The 24,526-nt window shown below is 39.6% G+C and overlaps 1 protein-coding gene across 2 annotated transcripts in view; it reads right to left on the reverse strand.

The window, feature by feature from the left end:
• The window catches only part of TANGO6 (transport and golgi organization 6 homolog), a 176,545-nt gene that overhangs the window by 99,951 nt on the left and 52,068 nt on the right, over positions 1-24,526 (reverse strand). For both annotated transcript variants that reach the window (XM_004371450.2, XM_023726793.1), the window contains exons 10-14: positions 23,720-23,852; positions 21,835-22,026; positions 14,277-14,411; positions 7,015-7,539; positions 4,663-4,720 (exon numbers count right to left, since the gene is read on the reverse strand). In XM_004371450.2, the coding sequence (XP_004371507.1) occupies positions 4,663-4,720; positions 7,015-7,539; positions 14,277-14,411; positions 21,835-22,026; positions 23,720-23,852 (1,043 nt within the window). The remainder of the gene's footprint in view (positions 1-4,662; positions 4,721-7,014; positions 7,540-14,276; positions 14,412-21,834; positions 22,027-23,719; positions 23,853-24,526) is intronic.

Consider the following 24,526-nt stretch of genomic DNA (forward strand, 5'->3'; position numbering starts at 1 on the left):
TGTCATTAATTTTTTTTTAAAACAATGACAATGCATTGCTTATAATAATAATGACAAGACAATGAAAAAAATACACAAGGAGTCTAAAAAAGGGAGACACTCAATGGCCAATACTGTGTTTAAGATTAAGTCTTCTATTTAAAAGCTCTGGATTATAACTGGAGCTCAGTAATTTGTACATAATTCTCTGCCTGAAGAAGCTGCTACTGTGTACCTGGGAGCAAATGCAATGAGAACTAAATCAAACATCACTTTCTTACAGTAGGAATAAAAGGAGATGCGATCTCGTGAAATTAAAATTTAACTCATAAGGTGCAGTGCAATTGATTACTGATTGATTACTCTTGTGTGGCCTTTCTAGCCTTGGTTTTGTAACTCCCACCCAAGCTATTGTGTGATAGGGTAATTGTGGCCCACCAAGAAGACTGGTCAATTTTGCCTTAAAAGAGAGCCAATTCCAGGCAGAGGAGAAGCCCACCACCACCAAGGAAGGAGAGACCAGCAGCAGAGACCCAGCAGAAGGAGCTGGTGCTGTGGGCTTCCCAGCCATCAGAGAGAGAAAGCTGAGTGCCTTTGGACAGACTGAGGGCATGGCTGGGAAGAGGCTGTCCTAATGCAAGAATTGTATCCTGAGTTCTTGAGCCTGAATTGTAACTGTTACTGCCCTAATAAACCCCACAATTTTGAGTATGGTCTGTGGGTTCTGTGTGAACACTGCAATGAATTATCGAACCCAGCAGAGAAGTAGAGAGCACTGTGGGAGGGACGGTTGGTGTCAGAACTGGTAAAGATGGCGGAGAGAGGAGACACGTCTAACCCGTCTATAGGAATCAGCCTTGGGCTGTTGATCTTGGTTCTCCTTCCCCCTTGTGAAGTTAGAGGGGATCAGACCTCGCACCCAAGCTGTTTTTACATAGAGGATTTAGTTCTCAAATTGTATTTACTTCCTGGCAGTTATTGCTATGTGATGGACAGGTAATACATGCACCAGAAATTCCTAAATCAGCCATCAATAAATATTTGTTGAATGAATGAGTTTACCGAATTTCCCACTGCCCTCTGCCTAGACTGCTGACAAAGTTGGTGACAAATTACAAAAGAAATTCAAAATATTAATAAATTAAGCAAAAGGTACATTTTAACTTTCACATGGAACCACACAGGCAGCCTAGAAAAAGGAAAACTTTAATTTTATTTTTTAATGACCCTGCCTTGCACAAGCCGTGCTGGCTTCCCCAGTATTGTGCACTGTCACCCCTCACCAGAAAAAGGAAAACTTTAAACACACGTACACACACACACACACACACACACACTCTCTCTCTCTCTCTGTCTCTCTCTCTGTCTCTCTGTCTCTCTCGTACTACATGACATCTACTAGCGGGCTGGTGTTACTGACTGGAACTCCAGAACAGCTTGTCTCCTGGCTTGCTATAGCCTTGGGGAGAACTACACTGGCAATGTTAGATGGGAAAGTTCAGCTCCTTTCTTAATGGAAAAGTCACCTATGGCCTTGGTCTTTAAGTGCATGTTACAAACACCAAAGACATCAATTAATTCAAACTTGTCCATCTTAGGGAGCAGAAAACAAAAATTACACGTCTAGCTCGCATGTTTATCACCAAATTAGCTACAAAATGATTAGCACACCAATTAAAATTAATAAAAGCAAATATAACCCAGGGTTGTGATTTTTATAGCAGACCCTAGGGGTTAATAAGCTCAATGGGTTAATCAGCTGGAAAGCTTATTCCACAGAGCAATGCTGCCACATTAGAATGACATGCCACTACTTCCCGAAAACCTGGTCCTAAAAAAAAGTCAATGAGAAACATCTCCTTACCAGAATTATACTTTCTCGAGAAAAGTACAGGATGACCAGCTTTCTGAGACTTATTAATTACAGGCATTTTAGATTCTTGTTTCATTGATTTATTTGGTTTCTATAAAAAGCATTCATTGTCACGAGGCCTCCTAAGGCCTATGGAGCCCCCAGGCTTTTATTCCTGCCCTTTTTGACCTCTGAGCCACAAGTGATTACTTTCTCTCTTGAAATCTTCTACTCTTTTGGCCTCTGCTCTCACCTAGCTGTCCTTTTACCTCTTTGGGTGATCCTTTCATCTCCATTGAAGAATTCGCTTTTTAGTTTTTAACAAGACAAACCAAAAAAAAAACAAACCCATTGCCATTGAGTCATTTCTAACTCATAGTGACAGGAGAACTACCCTAAAGCATTTCCAAGGCTGTACATCTTTACAAGAGCAGACTGCCACATCTTTCTCCCATGGAGCAGCAGGTAGGTTCAAACCTCCCACCTTTCGGTTAGCATCCAAGCGCTTTAACCACTGCACCACCATGCTCCTTTTTAACATAACTCACAGTTAACCTAAAGTATTCTGTATATAGTACCACACCCAAAAAAACCAAACCTGCTGCCGTCGAGTCGACTGCGACTCGTAGCGACCTGACAGGACAGAGTAGAACTGCTGCTCCATAGAGTTTCCAAAGAATGCCTGGTGGATTTGAACTGCCAACCTTTTGGTTAGCAGCTGTAGCTCTTAACCACTACAACACCAGGGTTTCCCTGTATATAGTAGGTGTACAATAAATGTTTGCTGAATAAAGAATGAATTCCAAGGCTCAGGCCTTCATCTCTGATTATGTCACTCTACACCATCTCTTTTTCCTCCACACTCTCTCTTATGCTTCAACTACTGTGTCTGTATACCAAGAAATAACTAACTGATGAGGACCTGCAGGTGACTTTATGCTCATAGAGAATCTTGCCATTGGAAGGTAACAGAACACATCAGTGTGGAGGACTGCATTACTGGCTTCAATTCTTCACTCCTCTCTGCATCCATGTCCTTTGCTATGTGATATGGCAGTTTATTCCACTAAAGGAACAGAGTTTATTTCTCTGCCCCTTGACTTTTAGGTTCAGCCACATAACTTGCTTTAGCCAACAGAATGAGGTAGTAGTGACAGGATGCCAGTTCCAAGCTTAGGCCTGAAGAGGCCCCTTTAGTTTATTCTTGCTCTCTTGCACTTCTGCCATCACTGTGAGAAGAACATACCCTGACCACCAGTCCAGGAATTATCAGGAACATGTGCAGCAGAGCCCCCACAGATCTACAAGGAGAAGCAGAGCTGCCCAGCCAAGCCCAGTCTAGATCAGCTGAACCCCAACTGGTCTAGAGACGGATGAGTAATAATAAATGATTAGTGTTTTAAGCTATTTAAATCTAATCAAAACTCTTCTGAGCAAATGAAATGATGATTCCATTTTATATAGGACACTAAGCAACAAGGGAAAATGTTGAATGCTTTCCCCAAGGCTGTCAGTAAAAAAGTGGCTGAGTTAGAGTAGCCCAAGAGCTCTAGCTGCCCACACCCATGCCAGCTGGTCCTTAGAATGGGTTGGTAGCCTTTGGCTTTAGCAGTGAGCCAGCGCCTACTGGAATGTCCAGTGCAGGTCAGGCCTGAGGTCCAAGGGGTTGTGTCTCTATGGATTTGCCTATTCTGGACATTTCATGTAAATGGAAATATATAATATATAGTCTTTTACCTCAGGCTTCTTTCACTTAGCATAATGTTTTCAATGTTCATCCACGTTGTAGCATGTATCAGTACTTCATTCCTTTTTATGGCTGAATAATAATCCATTATGTAGATATACTACATTTTGTTTATCCATTCATCAGTTGACGGACATTTGGGTTGTTTCCACCTTATGGCTTCTATGAATAATGCTGCAGTGAATATTCATGTACAAGTTTTTATGTAGATATATGTTTTCATTTCTCTTAGGTATATACCCAGGAGTGGAACTGCTGAGCCAAATGGTAACTCTAAGTTTATCTTTTAGAGGAACTGCCAGACTGTTTTCCAAAGTGGTTGTACCAATGTATGTTTCCATTCAGCCTCCTTTGTACAAGTAAGGAAATTGAAGCCCAGAGGAATTAAGTAACATGCCAAAGTTTACCCATCTGAGAAGTGAAGAAATGGGGATGTGTACCCAGGTAGTCTGAATCCAGAGCCCTAGCTCTCAACCTTACACTACACTGATGAAGCCAAAAGAAACTGTGAGTTAATTCTGACATCATCAAGCCCGTTTCTCACCTTTTTGTATGTCTGCTTCTCACTTTTTGTATCTTTCTATATCCCTTTTCATGAGGCCCCTATTAGATTTGGAATTCAGGAATTAATGGAGATACAGAGAATAACGGAGAATCACAAAAGTGAAACAAAATCATTGCAAAAACTTTTTGATGAAGAAATATTAAGTGCTTTGAGATTCTTTCAGCTTAAAGAGAGAGCAACGGTGCATACTGACACTAGGCAAGTACATAAGGAATAATGTAAAGAGAGCTCATACGTGAGCCATTTTTACCTCCTTGAATTAAAGGAAATGTGATTTAATCTACAGAATGATAAGTAAACATGAAAAAGTCTTCCTCATCATTACGAGACACTGAAATTCTATACGGATCCCTTGGGAACCTTCCAGGAATATTATTATTAAGATTTAAAGCCAGTCCCAGTTAGGAGTCAGGAAGATGGACAAAATGACCACAATCTTGCTGGATTTAGGTTAGTTTTGCAAACATATATAAAGCTTTGGTCCACAGACTTGAAGTCCTTTAACCAGGACTAACTTACCCTGAATAGCAGACAGATATACAAAGGTGTCTTCATGCTCCAAGTTCTCCAAGAATATCTGGAACCACAAAATATAGCAGTGATATGATTCACAAAGAGCGAACAAGATTTAAGAAACCCTTTTTAGCAGTCTCAAAAGAGTAAATGCTTTTCTTCTTGTCTTAGCTAGACACTGGCGTGACTTAAGAGTCTTGTGGGAAAAACAGTATATATTCTTGAAGTCCACCCCCCCTCCTTTTTTTTTTTTTTTTTTAATAATAGATAATATAGGATTATATTAGGGAGAGATACTTCCTGAATTAATATTCACCAGCTGCAGGCATGGAAACCAGTATCTGGAAGAACAATCATCAACATGTCTTCCACTACAGCCAATGGTGGACAAAATTCCCAACATCCCACAAGACAGACTATAGGCCATGGCACACCAAAGGCAAGGTTTTGGGTTATGTGCAACCGATGTCATATTTACTATAATTTGATCCTTTTCTCTTCCACTCAAGAAAGCATATAGAAATGCAAATGAGAGAAGAGGTGTTATTATCAGGATAACCTTTAATCTGTTCTCATTTATTTTTAAAAATCTTTTGCAAATTTCAGCACTCTAATTAACATTAGTAAGAAATTACTGTCAATATATCTCATAATTTAGGGATCCACCAGGGTATGTCAACTTCAGTGGGTACTGCTTATCTAGAGGGGTCTACAATTACATGTGAGGTTTAGGCCCTAACACAAAGGCCAGAGAAAGACAGTGGCCTGTGCCCATGTTTCTTCTTTCTGTTTGGTGTCCAGGGGAAGACAGGGGTGCCCACTCCACATATAATGCCATATCCTTTGCTGGCACAGCAATTCTTGCTATCAACTTGTTGCTGCTGGTCTCAGGGAGAGCCTAAGATTAGTTCAGCCAGGAGAATGGCCAGGTTGGAAGGGGTAGGAAGCTTACGAGCGCGTCACACATGATTCATAGCACTGACCATCTAAATACGTGTATGAAGGAATATTTTTCATGATTACTCGAAGGCGATATATAATTTTAGGTTTTCAGAGACAATTCAATGGCAGCAAATTCCTGGCACATTCCGTGCCTCAGTTTTCTCATCTGTAAAATGGAATAATCTCTATATTGCCATTGCTGTGAGAATTAGAGGCAATTTCTGTAACGTATGAGGTCTGGCTCATTAACAACAGTAATTGATTCTAATACTTTAGCTACTAAAAATAAAATTTTTCAATCAGAATTATAATACTTAATCTAATTGCTAAAGCATATGGGAGAAATAATAATAAAGACCCTAACCCATTGCCATCGAGTTAATTCTGACTCATCGTGATCCTGTAAGGACAGAATAGAACTGCTCCATAGGGTTTCCAAGGCTGTCAATCCTTATGGAAGCTAACTACCACATCTTTGTCCCACAGAGCAGCTGGTGGGTTCAAAATGCTGACCTTTTGGTTAGCAGCCAAGCACTTTAACCACTGTGTTACCAAGGCTCCTTAATCATAAAGACAGCTAACCTTTATTAGATGCTCATTATGTGCTTATTGCTATAATTAGTGCTTTACATGGACTACTTCATTTTAAATCTTTCAACATAAAATAGGCCCTATTATTATCCTCACTATACAGATGTAGAAATTGAGGCTCAGAAATTAAATGATTTGCACAAGAAATAGATCTGGAATTTGATCCCAGGCAGTCATCTCTAGACCCCTTATCCTTAATCTCTAATCCATAATGTGATCAGAACAGTTTCTACCAAAGGAAAAACATCCCCAAGTAAGCATATATATTCCCCCACATAAATGTACAATTTAAAGAACGGCTTTTTCACTGGTGATGGAGGGAGGAGAGACAGCAATCTCCATTTCTGCCCAATGCCCCTCAAAACAGGGCCCAGAGAAAACAGGGAGATTTTCGGGGCCATGTCATACTGTTGAAAGTGGACCTATTTACCACAAAAGGTACTTTCTCATCTCTGGGAACTTGCTCAGGCTGTTCCATCCCCCTTTCTTTCATCTGCTCAAACTTCACCAGTTTGTTAAGGCCATGTCAAGATCTACTTCCTCCAGAAGATTTCAACTCTCTCCTTTTCCTGACTGTCCATAGCATTTCTTTTCCATCTAAATTTTGGCACTCATGTTCAACTGAATAGTCTAATATGGTTATCGAAGTCTTTCCTGTGTCTAAGTCTTGCCTCCTCAGAATCATTACATGTTCCTTGAGGGTAGTCCAGCACAGCGCCTGACATGCCACACAGTCAAGGCTCCAAAAATACTTGAGCTGAATTAATGCTTCTTGAAAGCTGCCCCACCCTGTGCACATGTGTTTTTACAGGATGTACTACTTACCTTGAGAAGCTTCTCTTGCATCTCAAGGGCCTTTGCTTCTCTCTGCTCTATCCAATAAGAAAGAGTTCTCAGAGCAGCTGCCCGTGTTGGAATTTGAGGATCATAAGCTGATAAAAGAACCTCCTGAAGCTCTTCTATGGTTATGCTTCCAGATTTCTGGCTTGTAGTAGTACTCGGTTCATTCACCTCCTGAGGAATGAGCGGAGTATTATTAGATTTCAGGCCGGTTTGGTGGTTGGATTTCTCATTGCTTTGCTGTTGTTCGAGGTGGCTATTAGCTACATCAGTGAATCTTTTATAATTGGTTTGTTGCTGTTCTTCTATTTTCCCTTCTGAATCTCTTTTGTTCAGGGTACTTTGGGCGGCAGCCACAGCAACAGCCTTGGTGGGAAAGGCTCCATGGGTAGCAATGGTGATGCGGAGATCAACAGCGAGTTCTTGGATGACAGGGTCAGGATATGTGTTGGAGACCTTCTCCAGCAGAGGCAGCAATTGCTTCAGGACAGCAAAATCACTTGACTTCAACTACAGAGTAAAATAAAAAATGTCAAATCCAAGTTAACATAAACCATGTTAATATGACCTGAGCACAAGGAAACATACGCGTATTCTAAGTAAAACGGGCAAGGAGCAAACCTTGCTCATGGTGGAATCTGAGCTCACAGCCTGAGTTATTCTAGCATTCAATAGGAGTCCATGGGTGGTGCAAACGGTTAACGCTCTTGGCTGCTAACTGAAAGGCTGGAGGTTCAAGTCTACCCAAAAACATCTTACAAGAAAGGCCTGGTGATCTACTATGGAAAATTTTGCCTCTGAAAACTCTGTGGGGCACGGTTCTACTCTGACACATATGGGATTGCCATGGATTGGAATCGACTTCACTGGGTTAGCACTCAGTATCTGCTGAATAGCTATAGCTAACGTTTATTGAATACTTACCATGTCCAGTCACTTTTCTAAGAGAACACACTCACTCACTCAAACTCAAAAACCTGTTGCTGTCGAGTCAATTCCAACTCATAGCAACCCTATAGGACAGAGCAGAACTGCCCCATAGGGTTTCCAAGGAGCACCTGGTAGATTCGAACTGCTGACCTTTTGGTTAACAGCTGAACTCTTAACCACTACGCCACCAGGGTTTCTCACTCACACTCATATCCCGATGATACAGTCACTATTATTATCCACATTTTGAACAAGGGGAAACTGAGGCAGAGAACTGTTAAATAACATGCCAAGGTCACACAACTGTAAGATGGTAAGACAAGAACTTAAGAAGTCTGGCTCCAGAGTCCACACTTGCACCTATCACTCTACACTGTCTCAACTGAATAAATAAAGCCGTTCTAAACTACATGATCTAAAGTGGCTGGTCAGCACACAAGGGCACCTTAGGTCTAGAAGGGATTGGAATGATAATTGGCAGAGGGAATTTCTCCTAGAACGTGAGAGTGAAAATTACATAAGATTTTATTCTCTAACAAAGGACTGCTCTAACAATGTTACATGCCTTACTAAGGTGCATGTGAAACCAATAGAGAGGCAAGAATCAGTGGTAATCCTTTCCTGTGTGAAAATACTGGAGAAGTATTCTACGAGGCTTCTTGAGGCCCTGAAATTTGAAAACCTTAGGGGTCTCAAATCCTTTTTAGAACAAGGTAGGACATTTATTACTTAACCATTCACTTAATTAACCAGCCAACCACACAATTAACCAACTGTTTTCTTAGTTCCTATATAATGTTCTCATTTGACACTATAAATCTACAGAATTGTTACTGGCTGCTTTCCCCATCACTCTCCTCCCAAGTAAATGAAAACTTGAGGTATACATTAGGTTTGTACCTGCTGAATCTCACCACACACTCCCCTCAGATTTCTGTTTACACAATCTGAAACAAATGCAAAATCAGTGTAAGGTAGAACTTCTAGCTTCCCAACATGTTGGTTTATCTTTATGTGTAAAACAACTGACCATTCTGATGTTACTATATCTTAAGGGGAGAAGAGAATATGTCTAGATTAAAGATATATGTTCTAAGAAAAAGGTCAATGGAAAATACATTTTAGAATATTTTTGCTACTATTACCATTATGCTAAAGTTTCATTCAGTGCCTGGTAGTGTGGTGGCCCTTTGTTTTTTAAGTATCTGAAATGGGATTATCTACAGTCTTTGTGGTTTCTTTTTTTATTTCTACTATATACAACAATTTCTTCCAAAAAAAAAAAAAAATTTTCTTCCTGTTTTCAAACTTTTTAGTCATTGTGGGGTGGGACTTATATTATTCAACCGGACAACTTGTCTAAACACCATGGGCAGGCAGATGGATTCTTAATCAAACAGTTTATAAGGCATTTAAGCCACACATTCTTTCAGTTTCATAAGCCTACAGATTTCCCACTGTGAGAATAATCAAGAAAGCCTAAGACTACAGGTGCCAACTATTTGTTCATAAATGTTCAAAATCACTTTTGAGGTATCACTTAGATGGTAGATGAGAAAATTGAAGCACTAAGTGGTAAATTATTTTCCAAGTGTCACCGAGGACCACTATAAAAATTGAGAATTGACCATACAGGCCTCGTTTCTACTCTTTCTGCTGTCACTACTTCTCAACGCAGATCTCATATCCAGATCTCAGAATTCAGTGTAAAAGCCCTAAGGCCTAAAGGAGTAGCTGCAAGTGGGTGACAGATACCTTTGTCTGGCTGCCTCCCATCCAGTTTCTGGAATGCTTCAGGGAATGAGCAGAGCCATAACCAAAAACAAAACCCAAACTCGTTGCTGTCGAATCAATTGCAACTCACAGCGACCCTACAGGACAGAGCAGAACTGCCCCATAGGGTTTCCAAGGAGCGGATAGTGGATTTGAACTGCCAACCTTTTGGTTAGCATCTGAATGCTTAACCACTGTGCTACCAGCGCTCCGAGCAGAGCTGTATCAGCCCACGTCTCTGATTCCTTTCAGGAGTGCCAGGAGCAAACCAGTTAGGTTGTGAGTTGTCCTAAATTTCTGCAAGTTTTCAAATTCATTTAAGAAATGGGGATTGGACTGTTAGGGCAGAGACTGACGGTAGTGGTGACAGAGAGCATGCCCTCTAAGGGAGGCCTATCAGATTGGGGTGATAGTGAGATGAGAGCACATGTACACTGAAAAGGCCCCTCATGAGATTTTAATAAGCTCCTCTAAGGGGTATATATACTGTAACCTGCCTTACCCTGCTCCAGTGAGATCACTATTTTAGAAGAACCCAGAGTTTCTTCTAGCAATAAAACTCTGATCTAAAAATTCCCAATGCTGATAAATAGTTACATTTATTCTTTTTATTCTCATTTTTGTACATCAACTATGTTTCCTCAAATATTTGGCTGACTTATTATATGCTTAGGTTTTTATTTATATAATGTTGCTGAATTTATATATAAGTGGGATATTTACTTCTGCTCTAAGTCAGCATACAGTATGCCCTGTTTTAAAATGAGCTGTATATAAAGATACACATAAGATATAGAAACATGTATCTTTTAAAAGTAATAATTTATCAGAATTAAACTGTAGTATATTTATATAATAGAACGCTATACATGAATGAGAAAGAATGAACAAGTGTTACATATAATAACATGGATGAATCTCACAAAATATTGTTGAATAATAGAAGCCAGACATAAAAGAGCACATATGGTATGATTCCATCCATATGAAGTTCAAAATTAATCTATGGTGACAGAGTCAGAATGATGTTTATCTTTTGGGGGAACAATGGACATTGACTGGGAAGGGACAGAGGCAGACTTCTGGGGTACTAGAAATGCTTTAATCTTGATCTGGGTGGATACATGAGTGTATATATTTATTAACATGAATCCAGCTATACTCTTAGAATTTGTGCACTTTATTGTATATATGTTGTTAATCTCCATTAACTAGCTGGATGATTTTAGGCAAGTTACTTAGCCTGTCTGTACTACTATTTTCATCTGTAAAATGGGGCTGATAACAGTACAGTTATGAACACTAACTGAGCTAATACATGTCATTTCCCTATCATAAGGCCAGGTATTTAGTAAGCCTTCAGGAAACATTAACAATATGTTGCTGTTGTTATTACTTATTCTCAGACCAACCCAAGCAGAGGAGATAATGTTCTCCTTTGTGCTAACAATGTACCTCGTATATACCTTTATTACTGCGTTTATGGCATACTACACTGCAACTATTGGGGCAAGGACCGTATCTTTGTATTCTCTAGGACACATCATGCCTACCTCATAATAGGTACACAATAAATCTTTGATTTAAATATGTAATTGAAACAAAAATGCATCATGCTGGCAACACATTAGTTGATTGGATTAGCCTTAACCACTTAGCAGGGGCCAGAGGTTATAATAATAGTAATCAAAATAACAAAAGTCTAACAATTATTAAGTGCCTTCCATGTGTCAGGCATAGTACTAAATGTTTTTCCCATACTATTTCACTTATCCTTACAACAATCACATAAGGAAGGTGCTAGTTTTTTTGTTTTGTTTTGTTTTGTTTTTAATGAGGAAACTGAGGAGTGGGGTTAAGTAAATTGCCCAAGGACATAACCTAGCAAATAAGAGAGTCTAGATTTAAAGATTCAGAGCCCAGCTTTTAACTCATAGGCTCCACTGCCTCCTGCAAGCAATGTGTTTTTGTTTCTTCTTCCTTAAGAAGGTCTAGAATGGCCTGGTCAGCTTTGTGCAGCACTGCTTTGGAGGATCCAATGGGCCCTGGAACATCATGCAGAAACTGCATCCTGAAGGGACAGGGAAGAGTTACCAACATAATGTTTTTACTGATAACCAACCCTGAAATTTAGAAAAGAGGTCGGAATTACAGTAGTCTTGTTAGCAGTCTTAAACCTACACTTTCTCCAAATTAGCTTCTCTTCCCAGACACGATGTTCTAATAATCACCTTAATTACACAAATTAGAAAGGAAAAGAAAAAAAGGTTCAAATGGTGTTAGATTCTCTTTTTAGCCAAAACAACAAATCCTAATAGGGAATGGGTGCAGTATAATCTTCTGGACTCTAAAGCAAAGACCCTAGTCTGATAATAGTAATCATCTGTAAACATAATTCAGAATCATGATTTTTTCCCCCAGTACAAAGATAGAAAACCCAGTATTACTGTAGAAGACACATATAAATCCATGAATCAAACAGAAAAAAAAATTAATAGATCTGGGGCAAAAGTATATGGGTGACCTGTATGTTCATTTAAGGAACTGCAAAGTCAGAGGAATCCAGGATGTAATCAGTGAGTCAGGATGGCTCACTAAAGGGCAGGGACAGGCAAGGAAAAATATATTTGCTTCAGTCAGGTAAGTCTCTCTTACAACATGACTAATTTATACAGTTCCAAAAACAACAAACCCATTGCCGTCGGTTCGATCCCGACTCACAGCGACCCTAAAGGACAGAGTAGAACTGCCCACAGTGTTTCCAAGGCTGTATATCTTTACGGAAGTAGACTGCCACAGCTTTCTCCTGAGGAGCGGCTGGTGGGTTCAAATCACTGACCTTTTGGTTAGCAGCCGAGAGCTTAACCACTGCACCACCAGGGCTCCCATTTATATAGTTAGGCCCCCAAAAATGGGCTTTTAAAGAGGGAAATATAGATTTCTGTGATCTATTTTCCACTTGGGATGTGGTTTGAGATTATAAACGTTAAACGATAAAAGAGAGCGCAAAAAAGCACACTCAATTCATGCAAACAAAAGATTATACAAATTAATACTAAACCAGAAAAACAAAATTCAATCAGTCCAACTAAATCCAATAACAATACAACTTAAGAAGAACTATTCTATCTCTGAGCCTCCCTCAATATTAAAGTTGTAGTTCTAACAGCAGGGGCATAATATGGTTCCAGAAACTGAACCAAACCCAAAATATAGAGTGTTAAGCAACTCGACCAAGAAATGGGCATTAACAGGTCCAGATAAAATTCTTATTCCCTTTAATGACAGGCTAGAGAGAGGCAAATTCTAATATATCAACAATCAGAATCAGACGTGAATCCTTAAATTCAAAACCAAATCTATTCCCAGAGGGTTTGCTACTGATTGCTAAGGGTTACAACCAGTCTGACTTGAGGTCAGATGTAATACTATTTGCACTAAGCTTCAGAAGAAAGGCCTGGTGAGCTACTTCCAAAATATCAGCCATTGGAAACCCTATGGAGCACATTTCTACTCTTATACATGTGGGGTCGCCATGAGTCAGAATCGACTCAACAGCAACTGGTTTGGTACTAAACTTATTCTGCTTTCTTGTAGTCTCCTAACTTAACGTAGTATGTAATTAACCAGTCACACACACATGCATGACGTGGCCCTTGCCTATCTTTCCACGTTGTCTGGCACTACTCTTCCTTCTGCTCTCTCTCTATAATATTAATTAAACTATACCCTATCCCCTCCTCCAACCCCAAACTCCTATTCATCCTTCAAACTCTTAGCTTAAACTTAAACACTTCCTCAGTGGAAACGTTCCCAACCTAAGTTAGATGTTCTCTTGGTACCCTCCACTTCTCCTCTGAGGCACTTCATTCAACTGTAAATATATTTTTGCATAGTTATTTAATGTCTGACTCCCTTACTGAACTGTAAGCTTCATGACAGCAGGGACCATATCTACCTTGTCCGCTACTGTATTCCTAGCACCTTAGCACAGTATAGCACATAGCAAGGACATGATAAATATTTTTTAATTGAATAAATTTTTAAAATTATGAACTAAGTATATAAAAGGAACACACACTTTAGAAGTGGCTGGAAACAAAGCTTTAACATGCTACATGATATGGGTTGAAAAATGAACGCTGTACTAAAATGGAGCCCCAAGCAACCAGCAGGTTACTAAGGTTTTCCCCAGACTACAGTGGTAGGGACAAAGGCTGAGTTTTGGAGAGCCACTGCAGTGATGACCAGAGAATCTAGTGCTCATCCACTGATGCAAAACACAAGTTATAAACCAAGTTGGTGCCAGGTCAGAAAGGGCTCCACACTTCTGATGGTGAAGTCTGTGCAGGTGGTCAATTAGAAGTGGTACAATTTTCTTGTCCTCTACTATGGAGAGAATTTTCATTAACAGTCTGACTTGTTATCGTGGTTCTCCAATGTGCAATGCCCATTCTTACTCCTCACAAGAATATGAAAGGGAAGCAACAGATTTTCTCTTCTCTTTTCCTTCCATTCAAGTTTGGCTCATGTCTGTGACTCACCTGAACAGCTCCTCCCAGCATGACAGCCACCAGCCCCATGGACATGCTTAACGTCTGCGATTCCACAGTGCTCTCTGCCTGATGGGCCAAGCTTGCACATGCTCTCTGCAAAGTTGCTGCTACAAAGTCCACCACCTACCATAGAAACAGAATTTAGAATCAGCAAGGAGGAAAAAAAAAAATCTCAAAATTCTTCTTACATCTATGTCAACATCCTCATCCTCTTCCTCATCAACATCATGATATCAACAACCATCAAGAATAATTGCTGCTGGGAGGGGTGGGATGCAGAATTCAAATTCTAGTAAAAAGACCAGACTTCATGGTCTGACTGAGATTGGAGGAACCCCAGAAAGCACGGCCCCCGGACTCTCTGCCAACCCAGAACTAAAACAGTTCCCAAGGCCAACTCTTCAGACAAAGATTGGACTAGACTGTGGGACATAAGATGATACTTGGGGGAGTGTGCTTCTTAGCTCAAGTAGGTACATGAGACTAAATCAGCAGCTTCTGTCCGGAGGTGAGAAGAGAAGGCAGAGAGAGTCAGGAGCTGGTTGAATAGACATGGGAAATCTGGGCTGGAAAGCAGGAGTGTGCTGTCACAGTATAGGGAGAGCAATGAGGGTCACATAACAATGTATGTATAAATATTTGTATGAGAGACTAACTTGAATTGTAAACTTTCACTTAAACTACAACAATTAAAAAAAAAAGAACAACTGCTGCTGTGTAGCAGGTATAGCGCTAAGTGTTTTACATGCACAATCTCGTTTATATCTCATATCAATTTTATGAAGTAGATACTATTATCCTCATTTTCAGATGAAGAATCTGAGACTTAAGGTCCTATATCTGCTTCTTCTAAGGAGGTTTCCTCCTTGGGGACTTTTCCCCCAATTTTGATTAATTCTAGTAAACAAAGAATGAGGGAGGTGTTCAATTTTATATAGAAGTCAATGTCCTCAAACAATCTGTACAAATGATTCCGAGTCATTTTTTAAGTATCAAATATTTTTAAAGGATTACAATTATTCATATACAAGACTTTACATAGCATTTCGCCTACAACTGAGCTTTAAATGAAATTAATTTGGTCAACATCATTTTAACTGCACTTGGATTAATCATCTTAAGCAGAAACACCTTTGAATAAAAGACAACGTGCGCATGCACACACACATACCCATATTTAGGATTAACGGCTCAAAAGGGAGAAATTATTTTGAAAATGGGAAGGCTAAGATAGGTACATAATAAGCCTCTAAATATCACGTAAGCTTGCATGTTTAACTCTCTGGACAAATCACATGCTGTGCAAGAATCCTTATTACAAGCTTAAAGTCAGGAAAATGGCTTGTTAACGCTTGTCTTTTGGAGGAAGGCAGGAAACTAAAAAGGTTATTAAAAGTTCCATTTACTAAAATGAACAATGCTGGTTATGGCAACTTTCACAACCCTCTCTAGCCCTAAGACTATCGATACTAGAAGTTAAGGACACCTGTTAATTTCCTAGAGAAACTGCTGCACCTACCATCTTTGGCCACCTACTTTGCCTCTGAAGAGTTTTCTAAAGCATTCCTTATTTGTATTAAGCTTCTCTTTCAGTACATGTATTGTTAAATTAATGAAACAGAATGATCTAGCCTTCCAACTTTTTCTAAGTTCCTCTCCGCAATATAAAAAAAAAAGTTGCAATGCAAGTAGTTACGACCTCGTTTTTGTTAAGAAAGAAACTATTCATGTTTGTGTGTATGCTAAAAACAAAGGAGGGGGGGAGCTGTTAACTGATGTGATGTCAGCTTTTAATGTCATTTATGAAGTACCTTTCCCCACACTTCCTTCTTGTAACAACACAAGCACTGTACCTCTACCTAATGTGGACAACAGCTCCTTTCTGTTACTCATTTCCTGTGATTTTAGTGGTACTGCCAACCACTCAGAAACCCCGGTGGCATAGTGGTTATGAGCTATTGCTGCTAACCAAAAGGTCGGCAGTTCAAATCCACCAGGTGCTCCCTGGAAACACTATGGGGCAGTTCTACTCTGTCCTATAGGGTTGTTATGAGTCGGAATCCACTCGACGGCAGCGGGTTTGTTTTTGTTTTGTTTTGTTTTTTTGCCAGCTGCTCAGAGAGGTATGTGACTGAAGCTAGTTCTAGCATTTATATATTTTGCAGAGAGGGAGGAGAGGCTTTTATTTTTTACTCAAAAATTTTTGGAAAGGTACATAATTTAAAGAGCTCAATACTCTCTGAAAGCTCATAATAAAAAATAGCAGCGTCCTACCCTACTTCTCACCCATCTGATTCTGGCCCTACAGAGGTAACCACTTTTAGTTATTTAGCTGTTTAATTTAATAATAATATCAAGCATTTACTATTTACCAGGCACCATTCTGAACACTACACTCATTCATTTAATCCTCACAGTAATCCTATGGGGATGGATAAACCTGCTGTCAACATTCGCGCAACTGAGTAGAAAAAGAGGGTTGGAGGCCTCACTGTTGAGTGTGTAGACTTCAACTTAACCTACCTGTTGAATTTGCTACTCCCACTCAAGTTCACAGTCCCTTGAGTTCAACCTCTCTCAAGAACAAACCTCCAGTCTTTTGATGCGGAGGAGACATGGTTGTCAAAGTTGAGGGAGGAATCCAGGAGTCTACTGAATCTTGTAGAGCCTTTAAATTTGTTTTATGCTCTAAATTCAACTCCTTCTTTACAATATCAGGGAAGTTTTCTGCCAATAAATCTTCAACAATTCTATCTGTATTTTCTGTTATCCCCCACCCCCCCGCCCCCTTCTGGTACTCCAATCACTCATAGGTTATTCTTCTTGATAGAGTTCCACATAATTCTTAGGGTTTCATTTTTTTAAATCCTTTTATCTGATTTTTCCTCATATAAGCTGGTGTCAAGTGCTTTATCTTCAATCTCACTAACTCTGACTTCCATTGCCTCAATTCTGCTCCTATGACTTTCTATCGAGTTGTCTAATTCTGAAATTTTATTGTTAATCTTCTGGATTTCTCATTGCTGTCTCTCTATGGATTCTTGCAGCCTGTTAAATTTGTCATTATGTTCTTCTCTAATCTTCTTAAGTTCCTGTATTGCATGGTCTGCGTTTTGCCTAATTTCCTTCCTGATCTCTTGAAGAGTTCTGCTTATTAATCTTTTGTATTCTGCCTCTGGTAATTCCAAGAAATTCTCTTCCTTCGGAAACTTTCTTGATTCTTTATTTTGGGAGCTTGCTGAAGCCATCATGGTCTGCCTCTTTATGTGATTTGATATTGACTGTTGTCTCCAAGCCATCAATAAGTTATTTATTTAATGTTTGCTTACTGTGTCCTAGCTTCTTGTTTTATTTTGTTTTGATATGCCCAAATAAGCTGCTCATGTGAGCTAGCCCGATCACCAGTGCCCCTGAAGCTCCAACGTCCTGCCACCAGGTGGCCAGAACTGCCACTAAGTATGTGAACCCAGGAGTCCACCCACTCCTCCTGTATGGATTCAGCTCAGGTGTCCAGGTAGTTGGCCACCAAGTGTGTGGTGCAGGCTCTCACCTACAGTCCTAGACAGGCATGAGGGATTGGTGTAGGCACAGGCATCTGGCTGCAGCAGAGGGTCATATGCTGAGTAAGGCAGGGGGCCGACGGCCACCCCCAAGTGTCCAGGAGGAAAGCATGTCCCTGTTCCCTACAGTACGTAGGTGGGTAGGTTTTGCAGCCGGACTATGAGCACTCAATGCTGTTGGCTGTAAGGACTGAGGGGTATCACTTATTCTTGGGCCCCTGTCGCAGGTGGCTAGGTGGCATGGATGGAGCCACCAGTCCTCAGGCCCCTGATGTGGGTAGATGAAGACCCTGCTTAATGGGCAGAGCAGTGTCAAATGTCACAAACCTGCCACTTCACAGGTGAAACAGCTGAAGTTAGAATTCAGGTAAATACCCTGTTGTACTGTGGTAATGAGGGCCTATGCTGCTGAAATGGGCCCATACAAGTCTCTGCAGGGGGAAAGGCACTCAAAGTCCATGGACCCCTTATGCCTGTGCCTAGGCAAAGGAGCTGTGCCTACCCTGAGTTTCTGGCTTAGGGGAGCCGGCAGATTACTTTTCCCGTTTGTTAATTTGTTCCCTCTCCAAGGCAGAGTTGACTTCACCACTGAGCTGAAAGGGTGTCTGGGGGCCCTACTCTCGGGGTTTCTCTAGTCTCTTTCAGGCCAGTAAATCTGGTTTTTTTTTGTGTATGTTAGAATTTTGTTCTACATACTTCTCCAGCTCTGTCCAGAACCCTCTGTTGTGATCCCGGTCAGAGCAGTGAGTGGTGGTAGCCGGGTGGTAGCTGTGGTCCATTAGTCAGGAGTTTTTTTTTTTTTTTTTAACATAACTACCATACCATGAAAACCCAATAAGAATGCCTTAATATCTTCTAATACCTAGTCTATGTTCAATTTTCCCTGGTTATTGCAAAATGCTTTATACAATTGGTTTGTTTGAATGGGGATCCACACATTGCATTTGGTTGATAAGTCTCTTAATCCCTGCTGCCCCTGTTTTATGCCATCTATTTGATGAAGAACCTGGGTCATTTGCATTGCAGGAGTTCCCACATTCTGAACTCCCGCTGATTGCTTCCTCGTGGCATTGTTTAACTTGCTCCTCTCTCTCTTGAATTTCCTTGATTAGATTCAGGTTCAAGGGGTTTTTGTTTTGTTTTCTTTTGGTAAAAATTCTTCCTAAGTGGTGCTACATACTTCCTACTACATTACATCAGGAGGCACATAATGTCTGTTTGTACACATTATGAATGAATAACTAACTGTTAAGATCAATCAGTTCACGCCGAAATAGTTTGGGCGACATATACTGATATCTGCATTAACACTGAAATGCACCAAGAATAAGATGAATAGAGGGATGGAATAAAGAACAGATATGTGATAAAGCAAGTTTAATAAAATGTTAATGGTAGAATCTAGTTCTTTACTATAAAATTCTTCCAAGTTTGCTGTCTAAAACTTTTCATAACAAAATGTTGGGGAAAAAAAAAATCAGTCAGTTAGTTTGGGTTTTCAGCCTAAGACATCCATTAAAAAGTTCATCTAGTCAATAGTCCATCTAATGGTTTTAACAGACATTGATTGTTGCCTAAATCCATTATTTCATTAAATGCTGCAAAATGTAATTTTCTAGTTTTCTTTCTGCATTTTTTAGCTGTGATTCTTGCACAAAGAAAAATTTTCCTCATTAACTATTTGGTTACCCTGAAATATAATTCCTACAGGGAAAATAAATGCTTGATTCTTTCCCTTTGGTGACAAAATAATGAGATGATGCCCTAGCAACCTCCAAAGATGAACTATGAGGGGATGTTGTTGTCTTGATTCAGATTTTTATCTCTTTGATGTGTTTCAATCCATTGTAGACATTATTTTTTTTAATGCTCAAATTGCCCTGTCTTTGGCCAGAAGGAATTCCTTTAAGTTGGCTCCTGAGTCCTAATGACATGACCCCATTAATTTTGTACAATCCCTGCCCCAGCCCTCAAATCAATCACTACTCCAAGTAGCTTTGTGTCCTTTAGTAGAAAATAGTATTTAGAAACTATAATCTGGGCACTAGGAAAGCTCATTGTTAATAAGCTGTCATTGCTTTTAGGCATTGACAGTGGACAGAGCTAGTGTCTATGTATTTCTTAAAAAGAGAAAAATAAATCTTGAGTTCATACTAATACTTCCAACTGAAATTCAATGTTATAGATTTTTTACTTAAGTTCTTTGGTTTTATATGTATAGTTTTTTCTTATGTGGAAAATCTTTATTCCTAATGATATTAGCAAAATTGTTGTTGTTGTTAGGTGCCGTCAAGTAGATTTTCAACTCATAGCAACCTCACGTGACATAGCAGAACTGTCCCATAGGGTTTTCTAGGCTATATCCTTTATAGGAGTAGATCACCAGGTCTTCTTCCCATGGAACCACTCGGTGGGTTTGAACTGTCAACCTTTCAATTAGCAGTTGAGCGTTTAACCATTGTGCCATCAGGGCTCCTTATTAGCAAAATTACTTATAACTTATGTGCTTTATCCATGTCTATGTATGTTTCAGAATAACACATCAACATCATCACTGGCAGTAAGACTACTAAATGCAATTTAGTATTTATGTTCTTTTTGTCCTGATACATTTTAACCTTTACTGAAGGATAACTCAGTGGTGCAAATCACTTTTGTACCCGCCTAACACCATTGTTCCTTAATTAGGAGTAAAGGGAGATAAGTGCAAAAGCTCAAGTCATATCAGTTTTTAGACCATTTCCCCTTCAAACCGGCATCCTGAGACAAAGACATAAGGTCTGGGTGAAAAAGTCTCCAGGGAACTGAAATAAACACAGTAGAAACAAATCACCCGACCGAGTAACATAGTGTGAGTGAACTGAAGGAATCAGAGGCCAGAAAAGAAATCATGAACATAATTCTCATTAAACAGGCAAGATAAGTCAGGGCTGACAGACAGCTGCAAATTTTCTCAGCAGGAGCTACAGTGAAATGCTGCTTAGCAACACGGGAAGGCAGATGACAATGAGGATGATACAAAGAACTGGAGAATCAGATTTAAGCATGACAATCATACCATCTTACAACCGACTATCTACCAACCAAGCAACAACTAATTCTGGTAAAGTGGTAAAATATGCCGCCTGCACTGCCTCTGCTTTATTACTTGCATTTCCTTATTTTTAAAAAAAAAAAAAAACAAGCTGGTAAAAATAATGTCTGAGGCAATAAAGTCTAGGCACTGATTCACATAGTTACACTACCCTGAAAGCATTTAAAATAAACATCTTAAAAATTCACAGAATGTTGCAGAGATAAGCTGTAAGTTAGAGGACTTGTAAAATTCAAGGTGAAATTAGTATCATTAGTAATTTTTCCCCCCACAAATTTAGTTACTAACCATTCACAACTTGTGATGCACATTAGACTCATCCATGGAGCTCTGATGCAGAAAGGCTGAATCAAAATTTCTAAGAGTGGGCTGGGCATCTATATTTTGAAAAAACTTCCAGGCAATTTTATTTGTGCCAAAAGTTGAAACCACTGTGATATAACATATAAATATTCAAAACAGCTCTTCAACTTTAATGTGCATGAGAACCAGTTCAGAAGCTTGTTAAACATGCTGATTCCCAAACCAACGTGTTGCCATCGAGTCGATTCTGACTCACAGTAACCCTAAAGGACAGAGTAGAACTGCCCCAAATGGTCTCCAAGGAATGGGTGATGGTTTCAAACTGCCGACCTTTTGGTTAGCAGCTAAGCTCCTAACCACTGCACCACCAGGGCTCCTGCTGATTTCCAGGACCTACGAAAGTTTTGGATTCAGTTGGTCTGGTGTGGGCTCAATAATGTGCATGTTGAACATTCCAGTTAACACTGATGCAGGTGTCATCAAACCACACTCTGGGCAACATTTTTTAAAAATATTTTTTGAAAAATGTAAAGTAACCAAAATAGACAAATACCACCAGCCTGGGCTCCAGAATGTGGCAGCCACTGACCTGAGTGATGTTTGTGAATATCTGCTCTGACACTCTTTCACACAGAACTGCCATCAACTGCAAGATCAGCAGCTTCCGCTCCTGGCCTTCCACAAGAAAACTTTGGTGCCGTTCTAATTCCAAGAGGCTTTTGCTGGAGAAGAGCTTGGTTTTTAACTCTGTTTCATCTTCCGCGGCTACCTGAGTCAACTCCTATAAGTATGAGAGAAGACAAAAAGTGAGGAAAAAGCCTGTACAAGAACTAGAGGCTTCAGAAATAGAGCTAGAAAACTGAGTGAAACATGTATTTAAAGAACTAGTCTGTGTTCACTGTAGTATTATTTATTATAGCCCCAGACTGGAAACAACCTAAATGTCCAGCAATAGGAGAATAAATAACTTGTGGCATATTTATTATATCATAGCATTAAAATAAATGTACTAAATCTATATGGATATCAATATGGATAGATCTCAAAAACACTGTTGAGTGAAAAATGTTTAAGTTGCAGAATAAGATGTAATTATGATACCATGTATATAAAAATGTAAAACTTCATAATAAAAAAACATATACATACATACAAAGAACTAGTTTGACAGACTTCTTTATCAGTACTTTTATGATCCCTACCACTAGCCTTCCTTGAATTGAGACCTCCAACTCAAGCCCCTTTCAGAGATTATTAGATGCTTACAACATCACAGCCCCTTTTCACCAAGGTATTTAGGAGAACTAAACATCTACCAACAATTCATTACTGTGGGTTTTGCAGGTCTTTCACCTATGCGTTACATTGTAAATTTCCTTGAGAAGGGAAAACCTTAAGTTCCTCACAATGAATGGTTTATCAAAGTAATTGACAGTTTAGAGTAGTGGTTCTTAACCGTGCCTGGACAATTTTTTTCCCCAGGGAACATGTGGTAATGTCTGGGGACATTTCTGGTTGTCATAAGTGGGGGGTGCTACCGGCATCTAATGGGGAGAGGCCAGGGATGCTGCCAAACATCCTACAATGCATAGGATAATCCTCCACGACAAAAAATTATCTGGCCCAAAATGAATAGTGCTGAGGTTAAGAAAACCTCATTTAAAGCAAAGCCTTTTGATTTTCTGTTTTCTAAACAATTATTTTTCAAAAGTATACAAATACGAGCACATCTCCTTAGAATGTTATTTAGAATAAGTGACTGGGCATGGAGATGGATGTGAATATGGGAGTTCAGAAAGCATCAAAAAAGTGCTCCCTGTAGCCCTGATTCCCTCCTTGCATTCTCCCACCCCTCACACCAACCTTAGTGGAAAAGGCAGAGCTGGGGGACAGGGAATCAGACATTACCTGGCTTATGATATCAGAGAGTGAAAATAAGGAGTAACATTATGGGGTACAAATTACTATCAGAGATTAGAGAAAAAAGGAAGCACAACCACTAGCACTTAAGAAACAAACCCGGAAAAGGTTTCAAGTGGCTACAAAATGAAATGCGAGAGGCAAAACTGCTAAATCTCCTCTCCAAATACCTGACAACACAAGAGTCAGAAAGGATAAGGGATTACTCTATAGCTGTAAAACCCTCTATTAACTTCAAAAGAGTTCTTACTGTCAACACAGAGCAAAGATTAACCCTTTCATAGACCACAGTTCTGCTTTGTTCATGTCTAAAATAACATGGCAGATTACCTTGGAAGTAGTCAGATCATATGTTCACTGCAAAAAATAAGTTTCTTCTTTTACCACTCCCCTCAAAGCTACTACAAAATAAATTACCCTTATGTCCTCTGATAACTTTCCCTAAATTGGGACCTAAAGTTTAGGTCCTAAAATTATGAATGCCTTAAAAATTCAGAGGGTCTACTGGAACTACCCAGGAATAAAGCTGTCCATGAGCTTTATGTAGTTCTTACCTGCAGGCAGAAGATGAAGAAGTCTCCTGCCAAACCACATTCCTGGCATAGGAACAGCAAGTCCCCAAGATGCTCTACCTGGCACTGCTCTGAGGACACCTTCTGGTACAGGGCTTCATCTTCATCTTCCTCACTGCAAGGCAGGGTAAGATTTACGTTGGCAGTGTGGCCCAGGGATTTTTAAAAAATGATAATTTTCTAAACTAGCATGTTATTTCTGTACAGTAAATTAGGAAGACCTCAAAATTTTGAAACTTATTTTCCTATTTCTCCATGTTGAAAAAAGTGTTTATTCTCAGAATTTAGACTATAGTGCCCTGTGTGGTCATTTGCCCAGATAAGGAAAAATTCATGAAGGTAGTGGTTTTTAAGACAGATGTTACAGAATTACTATTATTTTGATAAATTGCAAAAGCAAGGAGAATTAAAGTGTAAGTTGTATACAGAAAATCCAGTTCCTTAGGAAAAAGAGAGAAAGAGAAGGCTGCAAAGCAAGGACAGATCGTGGAGGGCCTTGGATGTCACTCAAAGAAACCTGGATTTTTTTCTGATGAGCCAATGAAGGGTTACGGGCAGTGAAAAACAGGTATGGTCATCAAAGGAGGAAATGAAGTCAATCTCAACTAACATGAACCAATTAGTTGTGATAAGAAAGTGCAAAAAGATTCTCTACAGACTGGGAAAAAATTTTTGGACAGTACGGGTCAGACAAAGGCCTAATCTCCATAATCTACAAGAAAATCCAACACCTCTACAACAAAAAGACAAATAATCCTATTAAAAAATGGGCAAAGGAAATGAACAGAC

This window comes from Trichechus manatus, unplaced genomic scaffold (assembly GCF_000243295.1).
Source record: "Trichechus manatus latirostris isolate Lorelei unplaced genomic scaffold, TriManLat1.0 scaffold00014, whole genome shotgun sequence".
In the NCBI taxonomy this organism is placed as follows: domain Eukaryota; kingdom Metazoa; phylum Chordata; class Mammalia; order Sirenia; family Trichechidae; genus Trichechus; species Trichechus manatus.